The 18,365-nt window shown below is 41.8% G+C and overlaps 3 protein-coding genes across 25 annotated transcripts in view; 2 read left to right on the top strand and 1 right to left on the bottom strand.

The window, feature by feature from the left end:
• The first annotated feature begins 1,710 nt into the window (after positions 1-1,710).
• On the top strand, positions 1,711-5,721 carry LOC131362044 (perforin-1-like). Of its 2 annotated transcripts, none has more exons than XM_058403769.1 (5): positions 1,711-1,826; positions 2,508-3,057; positions 3,176-3,314; positions 3,396-3,613; positions 4,667-5,721. In XM_058403769.1, the coding sequence occupies exons 2-5, from the start codon at positions 2,528-2,530 to the stop codon at positions 5,529-5,531; spliced, it is 1,752 nt and encodes a 583-aa protein (XP_058259752.1). In that variant the 5' UTR covers positions 1,711-1,826; positions 2,508-2,527; the 3' UTR covers positions 5,532-5,721. The 2 variants fall into 2 exon arrangements, with proteins under 2 accessions (XP_058259752.1, XP_058259760.1); XM_058403777.1 differs by having other exon boundaries at positions 1,743-1,826; positions 2,505-3,057.
• A 954-nt stretch (positions 5,722-6,675) lies between these two features.
• LOC131363253 (perforin-1-like) lies at positions 6,676-14,789 on the top strand. The gene is made up of 6 exons (XM_058405601.1): positions 6,676-6,906; positions 7,034-7,135; positions 7,632-8,210; positions 8,893-9,031; positions 11,142-11,359; positions 11,971-14,789. The coding sequence occupies exons 3-6, from the start codon at positions 7,672-7,674 to the stop codon at positions 12,854-12,856; spliced, it is 1,782 nt and encodes a 593-aa protein (XP_058261584.1). The 5' UTR covers positions 6,676-6,906; positions 7,034-7,135; positions 7,632-7,671; the 3' UTR covers positions 12,857-14,789.
• LOC131363263 (uncharacterized) overlaps positions 14,543-18,365 on the bottom strand; it is a 20,501-nt gene continuing 16,678 nt past the window's right edge. For 17 of the 22 annotated variants that reach the window (XM_058405613.1, XM_058405692.1, XM_058405716.1 and 14 more), the window contains 10 exons: positions 18,067-18,117; positions 17,927-17,968; positions 17,209-17,373; positions 16,977-17,108; positions 16,528-16,557; positions 15,541-15,600; positions 15,351-15,437; positions 15,160-15,204; positions 14,998-15,063; positions 14,543-14,832 (listed from right to left, as the gene is read on the bottom strand). In XM_058405613.1, coding sequence (XP_058261596.1) covers positions 14,828-14,832; positions 14,998-15,063; positions 15,160-15,204; positions 15,351-15,437; positions 15,541-15,600; positions 16,528-16,557; positions 16,977-17,108; positions 17,209-17,373; positions 17,927-17,968; positions 18,067-18,117 — 683 coding nt within the window. In that variant the 3' untranslated portion in view covers positions 14,543-14,827. The remainder of the gene's footprint in view (positions 14,833-14,997; positions 15,064-15,159; positions 15,205-15,350; positions 15,438-15,540; positions 15,601-16,527; positions 16,558-16,976; positions 17,109-17,208; positions 17,374-17,926; positions 17,969-18,066; positions 18,118-18,365) is intronic. The other 5 variants (XM_058405699.1, XM_058405771.1, XM_058405630.1 and 2 more) reach the window with 4 other exon arrangements.

Raw genomic sequence — 18,365 nt, 5'->3', positions numbered from 1 at the left:
CTTTATGTTGTATGTTTATGTAGCACCAGGGTTCTGGAGAAACGTTGTTTCATTTCACTCTGTACTGTGTCAGCTATATGTGGTTGAAATGACAATAAAAAGCTTCTTGAATCTTGAATCTTGTGGTTGACTGCATAAAATGGCCCCAAAAGGTCACCACACTGCCCTCACCCACCTGGAAAACAAGGACAGCTATGAAAAATGAAACAGTTTTCAACACAGTGATTCCATCAAAACTTCCCACCCTCTGCAACTGGGTTCTGGACTTTCTTATGGGCAGACCCCAGCCTGTTAGAATGGGGAACCACACCTCCAGTTCAAAAACCAGGGCTGCATGCTGAGCCCCATGCTCTACTCACTCTTCACCAATGACTGTGTGGCCTCCCAGTATAATACCAGCATTATCAAATTTGCAGACGAGACAAAGTTCCTTGGACTGATAACGTGAGGAGATGAGTCAGCATAAGGAGAGAAATGGCTGACCTAGTGAAGTAGTGCCAGGACAATAATCTCAACCTGAATGTCAACAGAACAAAGAAGATGATTGTCGATCTATGAAGGAGGTGGAAACAGCACTAAACATTGCATATTGGTGAGACAGAGGTGGAGCAAGTGACCAGCTTCAGATCACTGATGATCTCATCCGGTCTCGTAACAGTACACAACTAGTCAAGAAATTACGTCAGTCTGCACCACTTGAGAAGCCTCAGGAAGTTTTCCATGCCAAGCTGAATCCTCAGTAGCTTTTATATTGAAAGCATCCTCACTAGCTCCATCACAGTCTGATTTGGAAACTGTACATAACAGGACTTTAAGGGTCTAACATCAGGTGGTGAGAGCTGCACAAACCATATCTGGAATTCCTGTACCTTCACTGGAGAGCCTCTACCATGCCAGAGCCATTGGGGGGCACCAACATGAGGACAATAGTCACCCCCAGCACAGCATTTTTACACTCTTACCATCAGACAGTCGTCACAGGAGTGTTAAAGCCAGAGCATCAGGGCTGAAAAACCCACAGGCCATCATGCTTGTGAATGACACCCATTTGCTGCCTCTCCCCTCTTCACTACAGAACAAAATTACCCTAAGACCCTGTGTGTGTGTGTGTGTGTGTGTAGGATAAGGTATTTGACACTTCACACACACACACACACACACACACACCCCTCAGTGTGAGACTACCATTGCATTCACTGCACACACACTTGCATCCTTCTCAATGCAAATAAACCACAGGACTCTACAGGACTCCATCAACGGCTACAGAGGGACCATGAGAAAAACTGCACAAGCTCAAGTGGGACCAATGTGAATCCCAACCTCGATGAATCATGCAGCAAAAACTACCACAGCAATAGCTCCACCCATGGGGGATCTTCTCAAGCCACTATACCTGTGATCAAAAGTTTGTATGGTTAATAAACCTTTCCTGCACATTTATCCTGCACTTTAACTCTCTGGACGTTTTTCATGAAGCAAAATATTGCTGAAATATTCTTGATAAAAGCTAGAGAGTGTTGAGAGTAGGGTAACATAGTGACTAGAGCAGACTACTGCTTTCAAAAACATGCTTATGTTCCAAAGAAAGAGGACAGAAATAATTCTCTACAAACACTACAGACACTCTAACAGCTGATTAGTAATAACACACCCACATAGCCCATCTTACACTTTTTTCAATACCATGAAAGACCCATTTATAGGCCAGTAAATGTGGTCCTGCCCCATGTCTTCCCTGTCCACATGTATAAATACCGCCTTTAGACCTGAAGAAGAATATTTTATTTAGAAGAGCCTCCTGAAGTGCACATCTGCGTATTGAGGTAAGTGGAATTAATTACGTCCACTTTTAATGGACATTTTTTTACAATTACTTATATTGACAGCTTTATTTCAGCAAATATACCGATTGATGAATGTATATTTAAAACTTTTGTCACAGATTAGAATCTATGTTTTGGGAAATAAATCACTGTAAATATACGTTATACAATTCTGATTTCATTCGGCACATTAATTTGGTAGAAACACAAGAAAAAATATCACTATTTCTCTTCTATTACACACTTAATTGAATTAATGGAAGATAAATTGCTAAATTCAACTTACGTTTGCACCATTTTCTGCAGAAAAGACAAATGCACAAAGCCTAATAATCAGCCATTTAAATTCAATTAAGTGTGTAATAGAAGATAAATAGTATACATGTACTGTTATACATATGCATGTATGTATATATAGAGTCTTATCTACATGATGTTCGGCACCCATAGTTCCAGAGGTCCACCTCGTGTCAGCTCTGGTTCATGTCAGTTTATTTGCAGTGTCATTTGCGTTGACTTGACCACTGCTAAGAAACCGCTAGTCTTGTTTCTACTAAGCATCATACTGTGTAGAGAAACATAACCTGGCAATGGTAAAACACCAAGGAAACGGGGAAAAGGTTGCTGTCACAGCTCCACCTTTTGGCTTGGCTCGACTCAGACAATAATTTATTTTAGCAGGATAAACACCAAGTCCAGCCATGCTGCAGACATTGCTGATTTGGGCCGTGTTTGCCGCAAGTCTCTTTCCTCCATCCAGCCAGCGCTGCTTCAAGGCCAGTGAGTCTCAGTGTCAAGATGTGGACTTCGCTCCAGGATCTGACCTGGCAGGAGAAGGCTTTGACATCACCACCATGCAACGGAAAGGAGCCTTCGTCCTCGACATGAGCACTTGGCTCAATAAGGACAAGTCCTGCACTCTGTGTAAAAACCCCTTCATGAAAGGTCAAACTCAGAAGCTCCCGGTTTCTGTGGTGGACTGGAGACCAAGTCAGAAGTGCAACATGAAGTTGTCCAGCTCCGTCTACCAGTCCAGCGAGGCCCTGGTCAGCTCTACCACCTCCTCTATTGAGAACAGCTGGAAGTCAGAATTGAATGTAGTCATTCCAAAAGTCCAGGGATCACTGATGCTGGCAGGCAGTCACTCCAAGCTGGCTGAATATTCAATGGATAAATCCAAGAAAGACAAGTTCAGCTTTGCCAGTCATGCTGTTTCATGTGGATATTACAGGTAGGATGTGAAAATGAGTGTTTTGACAATGCTCTCTCATGTTGATTTATATTTAATTATGCAAACACATCATCATTCATCTTTGTTTTTGAGTTCTACTGTATGGTCTGTCTTCTAGATTTGGGATTTCGAGCACACCACTTTTACATCCAGGGCTCATCAAACTTTTTGAAAGTCTCCCCAATAAATATGATGAGTCTTCAAAACATCTCTATTACAAGCTGATTGACAAATTTGGTACTCATTATACCACAAAGGTGAATGACATAACAAATTTTCACAACAGAGTACATGACAACACGTGGTTTTGTAGACTGAAAACGCTGTGGCTTGTTCAGGTGACTCTGGGAGGAGAGGTTCGCTCTGTGACCAGCATCAAGGAGTGTGAGGCGTCTCTGCAGGGTCTGAGTGTGGACGAGGTGAAGATGTGTCTTGACATGGAGGCTTCTGTCAGCAAGGGACCGGCTGCAAACCTGATGCCTGAACTTCACCACTGCAAGAAGGACAAGGAAAGGAATCTGAACAAAAAGAGCTTTGCTAGCAGCTTCAATGACAGGTTTGTTCTGCTCATCTCTCTCTCTCTCTCTCTCTCTCTCTCTCTCTCTCTCTCTCTCTCTGTGTAAACATTTTGTCTGTAAATCAGGTGCCTGAATGAACACTTCGTTCAGCTGGTTAAATTACTCCACACATAGAGTTTAAATAAATAGCAGTGAATAAAATGTGTTGCTTTTATGTCTATATGCTGTAAAAAATAATACAGATTCAAACAAAGTATTAACGAATTGAATATGCATTATTTTTATTTATTTATTTATTTACAGGAAGCAAAAAAGCAATATTATATTAATACAGTTATCAATGGAATTTTTTTCAAGATTTAACTTCACTTTAAATTACTGAACTAGTGAGTATTTAGTTGCATAAACGTTGTTTTTAATAACTGCTGTGCATCGGCATTGCTTTTGAGTCAGCCAACTTCTAGATTTTTGGGTTTTGCTTTATTTTTAACGTCACCCGACAAGTTTTCAATGAATTTGAGGTCAGGGGATTGAACTGGTCACTCTATTACCTCAATCCTTTGGGCCAGGAACCACGATGTTCTTTGAATCTTTGCCATTCTGACTATCCTTTAATCTGTTTCTTCTGCATGTTTGAGATTATTTTAGCTGAGCACCCTATAATTTGCTGCACTTCTTTATACTTCTTCCCCTCTCCAATCAATTTTTTAATCAAGTTCCTCAGAACAACGTTTGGACCGGCCCATTTTACTTCAGAAATTCAGAAGAAATTCAGAAGGCAGTATATTTCATAACAATGTGTCAAACATTTGCTTCCCTTCTTCTATAATAAAGGATAATTAATTATACCAGTTTTTCCACAGAATGAATGAGTTCTCTAATTAAACTCCACACTGCTATTATCTTGAACACGCCCCTTTCAAACACTGTCCTCTATTTTTCTATCTACAAGCAAAATAATTTGAAATGAAGAAGTATCAGTATCGCTAAAAACTGGTTTATCAGGTTACTGGTATTTTCTTTAACACCATTGTATTTAAAGTATTTGATTATTTGATTATAAAAGCATGCATCTTTATCATCTCCAAAAGGGATACAAATGTGATTGGTGGCTACACTCAAAGTGGCGACCTCCTTTTTTCATCAAATACCGACCCGAAGGCCTATAAGGAGTGGGTGACATCTCTTCCGGCTCACCCTGATGTGATTTCCTACTCGCTCGAGTCCATTCACAATTTGCTGAAGACAGGGAAACAAACACATTTGCGTAATGCCATCAAGGACTACATCCTCCAGAGGGGCCTGCTGAAAAACTGCACAAGTCCATGTAAGACTGGTATGAAGACCAACTCTGCCAAGCCATGCAGATGCGTCTGCAAAAACCCGCTGTTGTCCACAGACTGCTGTCCCACTCAGAAAGGATTTGCTGAAGTCACAGTTACTGTGATTAAAGCCACGGGTTTATACGGAGATTACTGGGATGGGACGGACGGATACGTCAAACTCTTCCTTAACGGTGTATTCAAAGATCAGACAAACACGATCATGAATAACAACAATCCCTACTGGAACAGGAATTTCAACCTCGGACCCATGGACCTTACTATGTCCCACAGTGTGAAGCTGGAGGTGTATGACCTGGACCACGGCTGGGATGACGACCTACTCGGGGCATGCACTGCTGAGTTGAAATCTGGCGTGAACAAGGTCTGTGCGCTCAATCATGGATTGCTGTATTATAAAGTGCAGGTGACGTGCGTTCCCGGTTTGACCGGTCCTTCGTGCTCGAAGTACAAGCCCTCTCCCATGGATGCACAGCTGGAGAAAGTCTACGTCTCCCGCAACGCTCGCCCCATTCCCACAGAAATGCTGCTGGAGATGGGAGTGCTCCTCGATGAACGTATTCCGCACTTCAACCAGAACAACATTCGCAAAAATAAAGGCTTTGAGTTGTAGACCAATTCAGTTCTTTGTGCACGCTTTCACAAAATCTCATGCCATTATTATTATGCTTAGAGTCAAGAAGTAGAATAAATGCACATAATAATAGCACATTATTGCTAAACCTTTCCTGATCACTTGTCCTGCCATTGCCTTTGTAAAGCTTAATAAAAGCATCATGAAACCCTTTTCTCTGATTTTGGGATTTGATTTTTAGATTTTGATGAAATATCTTAAACTGAAATAAAGAGGCTATCACACTTGCCTTATGCTACAGTAACTCTGAAGTAAACAGCCATCGTCCAGCGCACAGACCAGCAGCTCCTTTCAAGCCGTGATGTCATTAACCCCAGTCGTCAGGCTTCAGCAACATTTCTAGTGTAACTACATCTCTAACCATGTGAAAGACCTAAAATTAGCCAAAAATATATAGGAACTGGACATGTCTTCATTGTCTCAGGCTTTACATGGTCATATTTTACTCACATTTCATATGCATGGATTATCCACACCCTTGAACCCTTTATTAGAAATGGATCTGTACGTCATGGACACGCTGTTAATTCTAATTTAATTCTAAATATTTGCTAGAAAAATACATTAGCAGTCGTTGAGTATTTAGCAGTATTTAGCCAAATCTGGAAACCTGAAAACTGTTCTCTCTGCTGCGCCTCTTGTATTGTAAGGTGGGATTCCTTCCTTCATCTCCTACCATGTTTATTTATTAAAAGATAAAATAAAATAAATAATAATAATAATAATAATAATAATAATAATAATTATTATTATTATTATTATTATTATTATATAATAATTAGTATTATTATTATTATTATTATTATTATTATTATTATTATTATTATAGTTTTTTTATCATTTAAAACTGTTTTTATCATAGTATATAATATTTTTTAATTACTCCCTCAGTGAACTGTGGTCATTATCCATTGACCGCTTGACCTACCCTCCATTTCAGCATCCAAATCTCTTCTTCTTTCCAGGTGAAATGTAGAAGTGAATTTAAACACAAAGTACTGAAGCAGTTCCAGACTTTTTCTGGAACTTTACAAGAAATCATGATTCAATCAAAGCAGAACTTAAACACATCTCATTGGTAGCTTTTAGGCTGAAAACGGTTTCACAAGTCCACATGACTTCCAGGAACATGAGCTCTACATGTGTGGTTTTGGTACGTCTGCCTGTCTGTCTGTAGGTGGGATTTGAGGTGATCAACAAGGTAGAGCTTTCCAAAACTCAAATATTCACTATAGAAAACTGTGTTATCTTGGGTTCAAAAGAAAAACTAGCATAAACCCTAGAACGTTTTATACACTGTTCAGTTTTTTGGCTGACGATGTAGAGAAGAGGAAAACTACCAATGCATCCAGGGGTGAGTAAAAAAAAACCTGACTCACTCACTCACTCCCTCAGAGAGTAAACCACTCGAAAACAGTTCATTTCTCAGAGCTGGTAGCATATTCTAACCACATACAGGTTTTTGTTCCATTTTCCAACAGATATGAAGCCCGACCACTGACATAGTCAGACATTTCTCAAACACACCCACACACACACACACACACACTGAGAGATACCACTGCCTGCTCAGATTATATCAGGTAAGTCAACATCGTCTCCTTCATCTAATGCAAAATGACTATTTATTGATTATTCAGTTCGGTTTCCATTTCTGGTCACATGAAGAGAAAAGACATCACAGTGTCTCAGAGTCATCAAATAAAGTAGCTTTATTTAAATAAATGAAGGATAAAGGATTGTTGTTAAATCTCTGTTACTGATATAGTAAATCACAGTGTATGTGTCAGTGCCAGTCTTTTTGTTGTATGTGTTTTTCTCTCTTTCACTCATCACATTATCATGAAAACCACAGAAAGAAGTGTAAACTCTTTCGACCTGAAGATGTCGGAAACCTTAGCGCTACAGCTAACAGTAACTCGGACTGAGACTTACTAAGCACTGAGACTATAAATAGAATCATTTAGGGTCAGATCATATGCTTGAACCTTGGTTCCCTTTTTGGAAAGTAATATGGTTTTAGCTTCCATCAATGGAAAGTTAGCTCTGTCATTTTTACATGTCTTTCTTGTCCCACAGGAAAGAACCACAGAGTGCACCAATAAACACCTCCACAACAATGTCTCCTTCACCGATCCTTTTGTTTTACTCTGGCCTTTTTTCCCTCACGGTCCTCCTCCCTCTGATCCAGTCGTGTGAAACAGGAACGGCACGAGACTGTGCCGAAGCAGACTTTGCTCCAGGGTCCGACCTGGCTGGAGAGGGCTTTGACATCACCAAGATGCAGCGGAAAGGTTCCTTTGTGATCGACATGAAAATCTGGAAAAAGAAGGACAAGTCCTGTACTCTGTGCAAGAACCCATACATGGAGGGCAAGAAGCAGAAGCTCCCAGTTTCTGTGGTGGACTGGAGACCCAGCCAGAAGTGCAGCATACAAGTGTCCAGTTCCATCTACCAGTCCAGCGAGTCTCTGGTCAGCGCCAGCACCTCTGCTATCGAGAACAACTGGAAGGCCAGTTTGGGAATCACCATGAAGAGGGGTGAAGGGTCATTCATGCTGGCAGGCAGCAACTCCAAGCTGGCTGAGTATTCGATGGAGAAAACCAAAAAGGACAGGTTCAGTTTCACCAGCCACAGCATTTCCTGTGGCTATTACAGGTAGGACATTCTCTCCTTTTACACTTGACCAGAGAACTCCCGAATCATGACATGAATCTTTTACCAGTTTGTGATCTTAGAACATATATTGTGACCTTGTGTCACTGAAACCACTGAAATTTTCTATATTTAATACACCAGTGTGTATACTAGCATGCTTCCTAATTTTTATAGCAAGCACTGAGCTTCATAAGAAAAACCCATCATTGCGTGTTGTATGCTTGTGTTAGATGTCCTGCCTTGTCCATCTGCAGACTAAAACACTGCCATATCCTTATTAATAAATCTATCCCAGCACTTCTTCTTTCATATCTTCAGACCTACATCTGTTTAAAACCTGCAGGTAGCTACAGCCTTCAGTTTCAGGAATTATTTTTACTGTCTGTTCCATGGGCAGCACTGAAATGAGCTGAAACTGATCTCATCTGATGCTTTTAACATGATCTTAATGACTGAAGCATCTGGCTGCAGATGTTTTACCTGATTCAGATGTGTCCAGATATTCATCCTCTTTCCATGATTCATTTCATTATATCGTAATTTGATTTGTTTGAATGTTTGGCTGCTATTTTGTTAAACCTATGAGAACTGTCGTGGTGTCTATCTTAGCCAGGATGCTCTTGTAAAAGAGATTTTTGATCTAAATGTGCTTTCACTGATAAAAAATTATGCTGATCTCCAGTTACAGGGTTTCGAATAAACCAGTAATTCATCCGGAGTTTAATGAAGCCCTGAGTAAGCTGCCCAAGCAGTACCAGTCTCAGTTCAAGTCACGTTTCTACAAACTCATCGACAACTTCGGCACTCACTTCATCACCAAGGTAACACACACACCTTCATTCAGAATTGTGTAGAGTTCAGTTCATCATCATGTTCTTCATATAAAATATCAAAAGGACAAAGTATTCAATTGCAATTTCCTGTTTTTATTTTATTATTTATTTCCAATCATATACAGACTTTGAATTATTATTTAAGAACACATAATTTTACTGAATTTACCTGAATGTATTCTTTATGGTGATGCTGGTGGTAATGGTGATGATGGTGATGATGCTGGTGATGATGATGATGATGATGATGACAATGATGGTGATGCTGGTGGTAATGGTGATGATGGTGATGATGATGATGATGATGATGATGACAATGATGGTGATGCTGGTGGTAATGGTGATGGTGGTGATGATGATGATGATGATGATGATGAATGAATGATGATGATGATGATGATGATGACAATGATGGTGATGCTGGTGGTAATGGTGATGGTGGTGATGATAATGGTGATGATGGTGATGCTGGTGGTAATGGTGATGATGGTGATGGTGATGATGGTGATGGTGATGATGATGCTGGTGGTGGTGATGATGCTGGTGATGATGATGATGATGATGATGATGACAATGATGGTGATGCTGGTGGTAATGGTGATGGTGGTGGTGATGGTAATGATGATGCTGGTGGTGGTGATGATGCTGGTGATGATGATGATGACGATGATGGTGATGCTGGTGGTAATGGTGATGGTGGTGGTGATGGTAATGATGATGCTGGTGGTGGTGATGATGCTGGTGATGATGATGATGACGATGATGGTGATGCTGGTGGTAATGGTGATGGTGGTGATGATGATGGTGGTGATGATGATGATGACAATGATGGTGATGCTGGTGGTAATGGTGATGGTGGTGGTGATGGTAATGATGATGCTGGTGGTGGTGATGATGCTGGTGATGATGATGATGACGATGATGGTGATGCTGGTGGTAATGGTGATGGTGGTGATGATGATGATGGTGGTGATGATGATGATGACTATGATGGTGATGGTGGTGATGGTAATGATGATGCTGGTGGTGGTGATGATCCTGGTGATGATGATGATGACTATGATGGTGATGCTGGTGGTAATGGTGATGGTGGTGGTGATGGTAATGATGATGCTGGTGGTGGTGATGATGCTGGTGATGATGATGATGACGATGATGGTGATGCTGGTGGTAATGGTGATGGTGGTGGTGATGGTAATGATGATGCTGGTGGTGGTGATGATGCTGGTGATGATGATGATGACGATGATGGTGATGCTGGTGGTAATGGTGATGGTGGTGATGGTAATGATGATGCTGGTGGTGGTGATGATGCTGGTGATGATGATGATGACTATGATGGTGATGCTGGTGGTAATGGTGATGGTGGTGATGATGATGATGATGATGATGGTGGTGGTGGTGGTGGTGATGGTGATGCTGGTGGTGATGTTGGTGGTGGTGATGGTGATGATCATGGTGGTGATGGTGATGATGCTGGTGGTGGTGATGATGCTGGTGATGACTATGATGGTGATGCTGGTGGTAATGGTGATGGTGGTGATGATGATGATGATGATGATGATGATGATGGTGGTGGTGGTGGTGATGGTGATGCTGGTGGTGATGTTGGTGGTGGTGATGGTGATGATCATGGTGGTGATGGTGATGCTGGTGGTGATGGTGATGCTGGTGATGATGATGGTGGTGATGGTGATGCTGGTGGTGATGATGGTGATGGTGATGATAGTGGTGGTGATGGTGATGATGATGGTGATGGTGGTGATGGTGATGCTGGTGGTGATGTTGGTGGTGGTGGTGGTGATGATCATGGTGGTGATGGTGATGCTGGTGGTGATGGTGATGCTGGTGATGATGATGGTGGTGATGGTGATGCTGGTGGTGATGATGGTGATGGTGATGATAGTGGTGGTGATGGTGATGATGATGGTGATGGTGGTGATGGTGAATCCATGGCCCAGAACTGTGTGCTTTTGACTTAAGTAAAAAGTCGTTTGGTTTTTAAATACACATCTTTAATTTTTAATAAGTGATAATAAAGAGTTCACTGTAATGGGTTGATTCCTGACATGCTGAGTGACTCTGTTGTGCTGGACAGGTGACTCTGGGAGGAAAGGTCCAATCAGTCACCAGTATTAGACAGTGCCAGACATCCCTGCAGGGTCTGAGTGTGGATGAGGTGAAGAAATGTCTGGATGTGGAGGCTTCTGCCAGCGTGCAGGGGAAAGTTAATGCCAACGTTGACAGCAAGCACTGTGATGAAGCCAAGGCCAAGACTGAGAGCAAAAACAGCTTCTCCAGTAACTTTAATGACCGGTGAGCTACACTCAGAGATCTAACCAACACTGACCAAACACCAACACTGACCAAACACTAACACAGACCAAACACTGACCAGCCACCAACACTGACCTAACACTGACCAATCATCAACACTGACCTAAAAGTAACACTGACCAAATGATAACACAAGCCAAACACTGACCAAACACCAACACAGACCTAACACTGATCAGACACTAATACTGACCAGCCACCAACACTGACCAAACACTAAGCAATCGCCAACACTGGTCAAACACTAACAATGGCCAAACACTAACACTGATCAAACACTAACAATGACCAGCCACCAGCACTGACCTAACACTGGCCAAACACCAACACTGACCAAACACCAACACTGACCAAACACCAACACTGACCAAACACCAACACTGACCAAACACTAATACTGACCAAACACTAATACTGACCAAACACTAACACCAACCTCTCACTAACACTGACCACTCACTAACACTGACCAAACACAAACACTGACCACACTGACAAAGGACTTTTTACTGAGTCCTTTATTCTAAAGACACTTTTGAGAAGGCATATATGTGGGATAGCTGATGCCATTGTTTCTCTCTGTTCTAAAGATTAACGGAGATCACAGGAGGCCACACCACGGAACCCGAGCTCCTCTTCTCCGCAGATAAAGATCCCGGCGCTTATAAAGAGTGGCTCTCGTCCATCCCGCTCCAGCCGGACGTGATATCCTACTCTCTCCAGCCTCTGCACGAGCTTCTTCCCACTAAGAACCCCACCCGAAAGCACCTGCGCAAAGCCATCCATGACTTCATCCTGGAGAAATCTCTGTGGAGAAACTGCTCTGAGCCATGCAGCACCGGAATCAAACCCGATCCCAAAGAGCCGTGTTTGTGCTCATGCAGGAATAACCCCGGGGTGACCCCCAACTGCTGCCCGTCCAAACGCGGCATCGCTCGGGTCAAAGTGACTGTTCTGCGGGCGACAGGGTTATGGGGCGACCACACGACCGGCACGGATGGCTACGTCAAAGTTTTCAACAACAACAACATGCAGATTGGACGCACTCCAGTCATCTACAACAACAACAATCCCCACTGGGCCATGACCTTCGACCTCGGTGATATCATTCTGACTAATTACGACCCTTTAAAGCTGGAGGCGTGGGACGAGGACAACAAATGGGACGATGACCAGCTCGGAACCTGCAGCGTCCCCCTGAAAACAGGTGTGTTTGAGAATTTCTGTAGTTTAAATCATGGCGTGTTGTATTATAAAACAGAGGTGGCCTGTGCACCAAGTCTAGCCGGTCCCTCTTGCAGTGATTACGTCGGATCCCCCATGAACTTCCACCTGGAGAAGGTTTACGTGTCCCGGCATGCTCGACCCATTCCGAAGGACATGCTGCAAGAAATGGGCGTGGCTCCTGACGAAGCTCCGGTAAGCATTAAGCAGATGGGATACGTTCCTTACAAAAGTGTTGTGCAGCTTCTGTAGGGAACGGTAAGGGTCAGAGTGCAGGGTCAGCCATGATGCAGTGCCACTGGAGCAGTGGGTGGGTTAAGGGCCTTGTTTAAGGGCACAACAGTGGCAGCTTGGCTTCAACCCTGATCTTCTGAGTAACAACCCAGAGCCTTAACCAGTTCAGCTATTTCTCCTCTTCTCTTATACCACAACAATAACCAACAATTCGGTTCAAAGTTATCATCTGAGACATCTGCTAACAAATTATCCCCTACATTCTAGCAACAGTAAACACCCATTCCCTCACCAGCCTCTCTTTATCTCAGTGTTTAAAAACACACCTCCTCATACATCACGCCACTGAGAAACCACAAAGAAGATGAAGAAACTTCTCAGTCCTGAGGATGAAACCTCCCGCTTTACCTCTGACCGGTACACAGCACTGACACTGGAGACTCCTTCCATAGACTTGGCTTTTCTTGCAGTATTTGTGAATTTGTTGTTGTTTGATTACATTAAAGAAATAGAAGACTTTTTGTGAATGAACCTGTTGTCTAACAGAGTTTGTGAGTGAATGATCTGCTAGAGGATCTGATGTCCAGCTGTATTGGTATCTTGTACCAGATAGTGTTCCTGGAGGTTCAGAAACTTCAAGCACAGGTTCTCATAGACAGTAAAACCTCTTTAGGAAGTGTGTTGAAACCCAGCAAATATTTGATATGGAAGTTCTGACACCATTTTTTTTCATATCTCCTGACCAATCAGGTTGCAGCTTGGAAAAACAATCCTGATGGTGAAATATGACGAGATCTTGGACATGTCATTAGACAAAATATTTCTTTGTTAATATTCTGATGTTGTAATGTAACTACACACAACTCAATCAGAACACTAGACTAGCTAGTTAGCAGGTACTAGTAAGGACTCGAAGATCGTTGTCATGGTTACAGTGTGAGCATATTTTTTTCCAAAACCATTTTACCATTTTCTGAAGTGTGGATGCAGACTTAATGAGCAAGAATCCTTTTTTTTCAGTTATTTATCTGGTGTGAATAAAAGTGTAATTCCATCTAAATGAGGAGTTTAATCCAGATTTTACTTCAGAAACTCAACCCACTGATTAAATATGTAACAGGGGAGGGTTTTTCAATAGGGGAAAAATGGTACGTTTCATCATAGGGGTGTTTAGGGTGCAGTTTATGTGCCTCTTTCTGACAAAAGAAGGTAAAAACTATCTTGGGTGATTTTGTACTTTTTAAGAATGCTCTGGATTTTGTTTTTATTTTATTTTCAAGGTTTTACTTTACAGAAAAGACACAATCACCTCGCTCTAACCTCCTAATGACCCCCAAATACACCATTCCCCTAACCTGCTGTCTTACTTCTGCATATTCTCATCAGATTTGTTTTGTTCTTGAACCCAGAAGCTGAATTGTCTTTTCTAATCTGCTGTGAAGCAGCACACTGAGTAAGACAGGAAGTTAAGCGGCTTCCTGTAAACGGATGAGGTCTGAGAGAGAGAAAAAAAGAAGCAAAAAGCCCATTTATCAGCTGCTTTGTCTGGTTAGATGGTGTACTAATATGATAAGAGGAATAGATCATCAGCCTCGATTATCATCACATGAAAGTGAATATTCTAACATGACAAAACACAAAGGAATGAGTGAAGAGACACTTTTAGTGTTAAGGAGAATTCAAACAAGAAATAACAACCGCTGGTAGTGCTCAAGAGGTTTTAGTTTAGATACAGAGACAAGAAACAGGACATGAGACCAAACCTTCTGACCAAAATAAAAACAAAAAAAACACAAACACAAAACTGATCACAATCACTCCATACACACACAGAGACAGCAGGAGACAACGACAAAAAAGCACCAAATCAACACTAACACATGACAAAGGTCACACACATGCACATTGAGGAAGAACACGATGAACGACAAAGGGGAAAAAGAAAAAACACCATCACACTTGGGTCACACCTTCTCAGAGGCCCGGAAATCAGCCTGCAGCAAAGTGTGAGAGAGAAATATATCATACATGAGACACGCAAACGTGACTCACACTGAGCAAAGACACACAAAAAAACACACAACTTATTTGTTTATAAAAAGTAGCATTCAAAGAAGAAAGAAAAAAAATCCAAATCCAACATCCTGCTTGTTGCTTACCTTTGATGCCGTTGCCGTAGTAACCAGCTGCGCCGCCATACTTGCTACTGCCGTCTTTTCCTGCAGCTGAAAATAAAATAAAATGTTGTTAAAAAAAACAGAAGTGATCCAAGATCAAATCGTTGTGATTGCGAGTGTGATTAAAGAGGTTGTGGCCCTCACCTCCGTAGGGACCTTGACCTCCGGCTCCAAGAGATGCTCCATAACCTGTATCAAAATAAACACATTATTATTAAATTAAATAAATATTAAAATGTAATTATATTAAAGTTACTATATTCAAATATCATTATAAAATATTATATTATTTAATTATGTTTATTGTATTATTTGTGGTTATATAAAGTGCTTGCCTCCATTACCTCCATTACCTCCATTACCTCCATTACCTCCATTGCCTCCCAGACTGAGCTGCTGTGTTTCATAGGGATATCCATCACCTGACACACACACACACACACACACACACACACACACAAAATCAACATCACAGCTGATAAGATTTTAGGCCATTTATTGTCCTCTTCAGTCGCTCAGACTAACCCTCCAGTCCGGCCGAAACAAGTGGTGCTCCATTGTAGGGAAGCTGACCGGCTCCTCCGTCTGTATAAGGAACAACACACACACACACACACGCACACACACACACACACACACACACACACATCGAAGGTTATAACTCTCGTGAATAATCATGTTGTAATCTGTTACCATCTTATAAACATCACCTAAATATCACATTACATTCTGAAAGGATGAGGCTACATAAACATGGAATACAACTACATAAAGAGGACATAGGTCTACATAAACATGGGATACAACTACATAAAGAGGACATAGGTCTACATAAACATGGGATACAACTATATAAAGAGGGCATAGGTCTACATAAACATGGGATACAACTACATAAAGAGGGCATAGGTCTACATAAACATGGAATACAACTACATAAAGAGGACATAGGTCCACATAAACATGGAATATAACTACATAAAGAGGACATAGGTCCACATAAACATGGAATACAACTACATAAAGAGGACATAGGTCTACATAAACATGGAATACAACTACATAAAGAGGACATAGGTCCACATAAACATGGAATATAACTACATAAAGAGGGTATAGAGGTCTACATAAACATGGAATACAACTACATAAAGAGGACATAGGTCCACATAAACATGGAATATAACTACATAAAGAGGGTATAGAGGTCTACATAAACATGGAATACAACTACATAAAGAGGGCATAGGTCTACATAAAGAGGAATCCATCTACATACATAAGTATATAGAGATGGAATATGTTGCTATAAAGGGAATGTGTGTGTATGTACAGTTTGTTTATGTAAAGAGAATAAGCTCCTCCCACTTTATGATTTGAGTAAGCAGCTCTCATTTAGCAAATCCATTGCACAGGAAATGATGTCATTATGAGCACATGCTCTGTACGTTTAGCCACAGATCTCGTTTCTCAGATCGAGGCTGAAACTGTCTAGAGATTTCGAATGTTTACCAGTAACAGGTTCCAAGAGTCCACCATTACCTAGGAGAGAGAGAGAAGGAAGAGAAGGAAGAAGCTCTTCAGTACCACTCTGTATCAGCTCTAACTCCGTATCCAGTCACCCCTGGGGCACGTAGTCAGGGCCAGCGAGGCTCTAATCGTGTGCTTCAGGTGTGTTTAGAGGTGTGTAAAATAAACATCTGGATGTGTTGGGGCTTCACCCAGGACTACAGCACTGTTCACACCTTCTACTTCCTGTTATCTTTATCTTTCCTGTGAGAGCCTAGTGGCTGCAGCTCCGAGTCAAATCCTCAGGCAAGTCTCCACACTGAGAGGTTTTGCACTGTCATTTGAATGGCATGAGCAAACACAGGTACACCTATCGTTCAGGTATGCTTTCTCACACACTCACACACACACACACACCCTTAAACATATCTACCATAACCGTGTGTGTTTACCGAGGCCTGCGTCAGCTCCCAGGCCACCTGGTTGTCCACCATAACCTCCTGCTTGGCCTGCAGTGCCGAGTCCAGCAGAAACCACGGGCTGACCTGCAGCAGTGCCGATGACCGATCCGGGACCAGCGCCACCTGCAGACCAAAAAGAGCATTGACCATAGAACCAGTTTCTTCGTAATACTTTAATCAGAGTTAGTAAAGTAGTAAAGTTATACTTTATTGTGTTTCTCACCATATTTTGTAGGCTTAGCCTCAGAGGTATATCCAGCACCGAGTCCAGCACTGAGTCCAGCACCGAGTCCAGCACCGAGTCCAGCACCAATTCCAGCACCAATTCCAGCACCAATTCCAGCAGTCAGTCCCAGTCCTGCACCTCCATAACCTCCAGCTCCAAACCCTGCATAACCCCCACACACACACACACACACACACACACACTCTTCTATAGATTGTTCTTTTCATTAATACACATTTTCAAAAAGTCAGAACATTCCTGCTGTCCTGCAAACGTCTTTATGTTTAGGGAACATATTACAAAAGAGTTGAGTTCATAAAGCTTTATGTCACCTATGTAAGCACTTCATAACAACAGTACAGGCTTACTGATGTAGAGATATAGAGATAAGGAAATGTCAGCTGCCGTACAGACTACTCTTGTTTCCAGACTTTCCTGACATGTCACTGTGTTATCAGCAAGCTCCATGTTGCTATGTCACTCTTATGTCATCTCTATTACACGATCTGGACAGAGCAGGAGCTCGATAAGCTGTAAGGTTGACTGACATGACGTCTTAATGCATAATGTCATTGAAAAGGAAATGGACCAAATTAGCCTTTATGACAGCTGTTGGAATAAGGCTTTATAAACTGTTATGTAGGCTTATGTATGTTTCAAGTGGAATCTCACAAAAATAACAACGTTATTTGAGAAACGTTGGGTTAGATCTTACCAGCGTGGGCTCCATCAGCCACCCTTGCGCCATTGCCGAGCTCTGTGACATAATTATAATTCTCACTCGATTATAATTATGCCTTATGAGTTTTAGTACCATGGCATAAGAGAGCGCTATAAAGCCATAATCAGACTCACCAGCTCCATAACCATCGCCATATCCGTTAATGCCATATACATTGCCGAAGCCTGGGGAGAGGAGGGAGGCAGGGAAAGGGGGCGGGCCTTAATTACATAATGTCTCATGCAGACGAGAAACGTATGTAGGCTGTAGACGTAACACAGAGCGGTTAAAGCCACTGATTCCTTATAAATCTGTAAGACATACTGTGCATTTATAATACATTATAACACATTTATAACATTCATATTCATATAACACACATAACACACTATGCTTTTCAGCATATTGGTGACTAATTGTTAGGAAGTAGTAC

The sequence above is a fragment of the Hemibagrus wyckioides genome, linkage group LG02 (assembly GCF_019097595.1).
Source record: "Hemibagrus wyckioides isolate EC202008001 linkage group LG02, SWU_Hwy_1.0, whole genome shotgun sequence".
NCBI classification, from domain to species: Eukaryota; Metazoa; Chordata; class Actinopteri; order Siluriformes; family Bagridae; genus Hemibagrus; species Hemibagrus wyckioides.
This window is presented reverse-complemented; position numbering and strand designations above follow the sequence as displayed.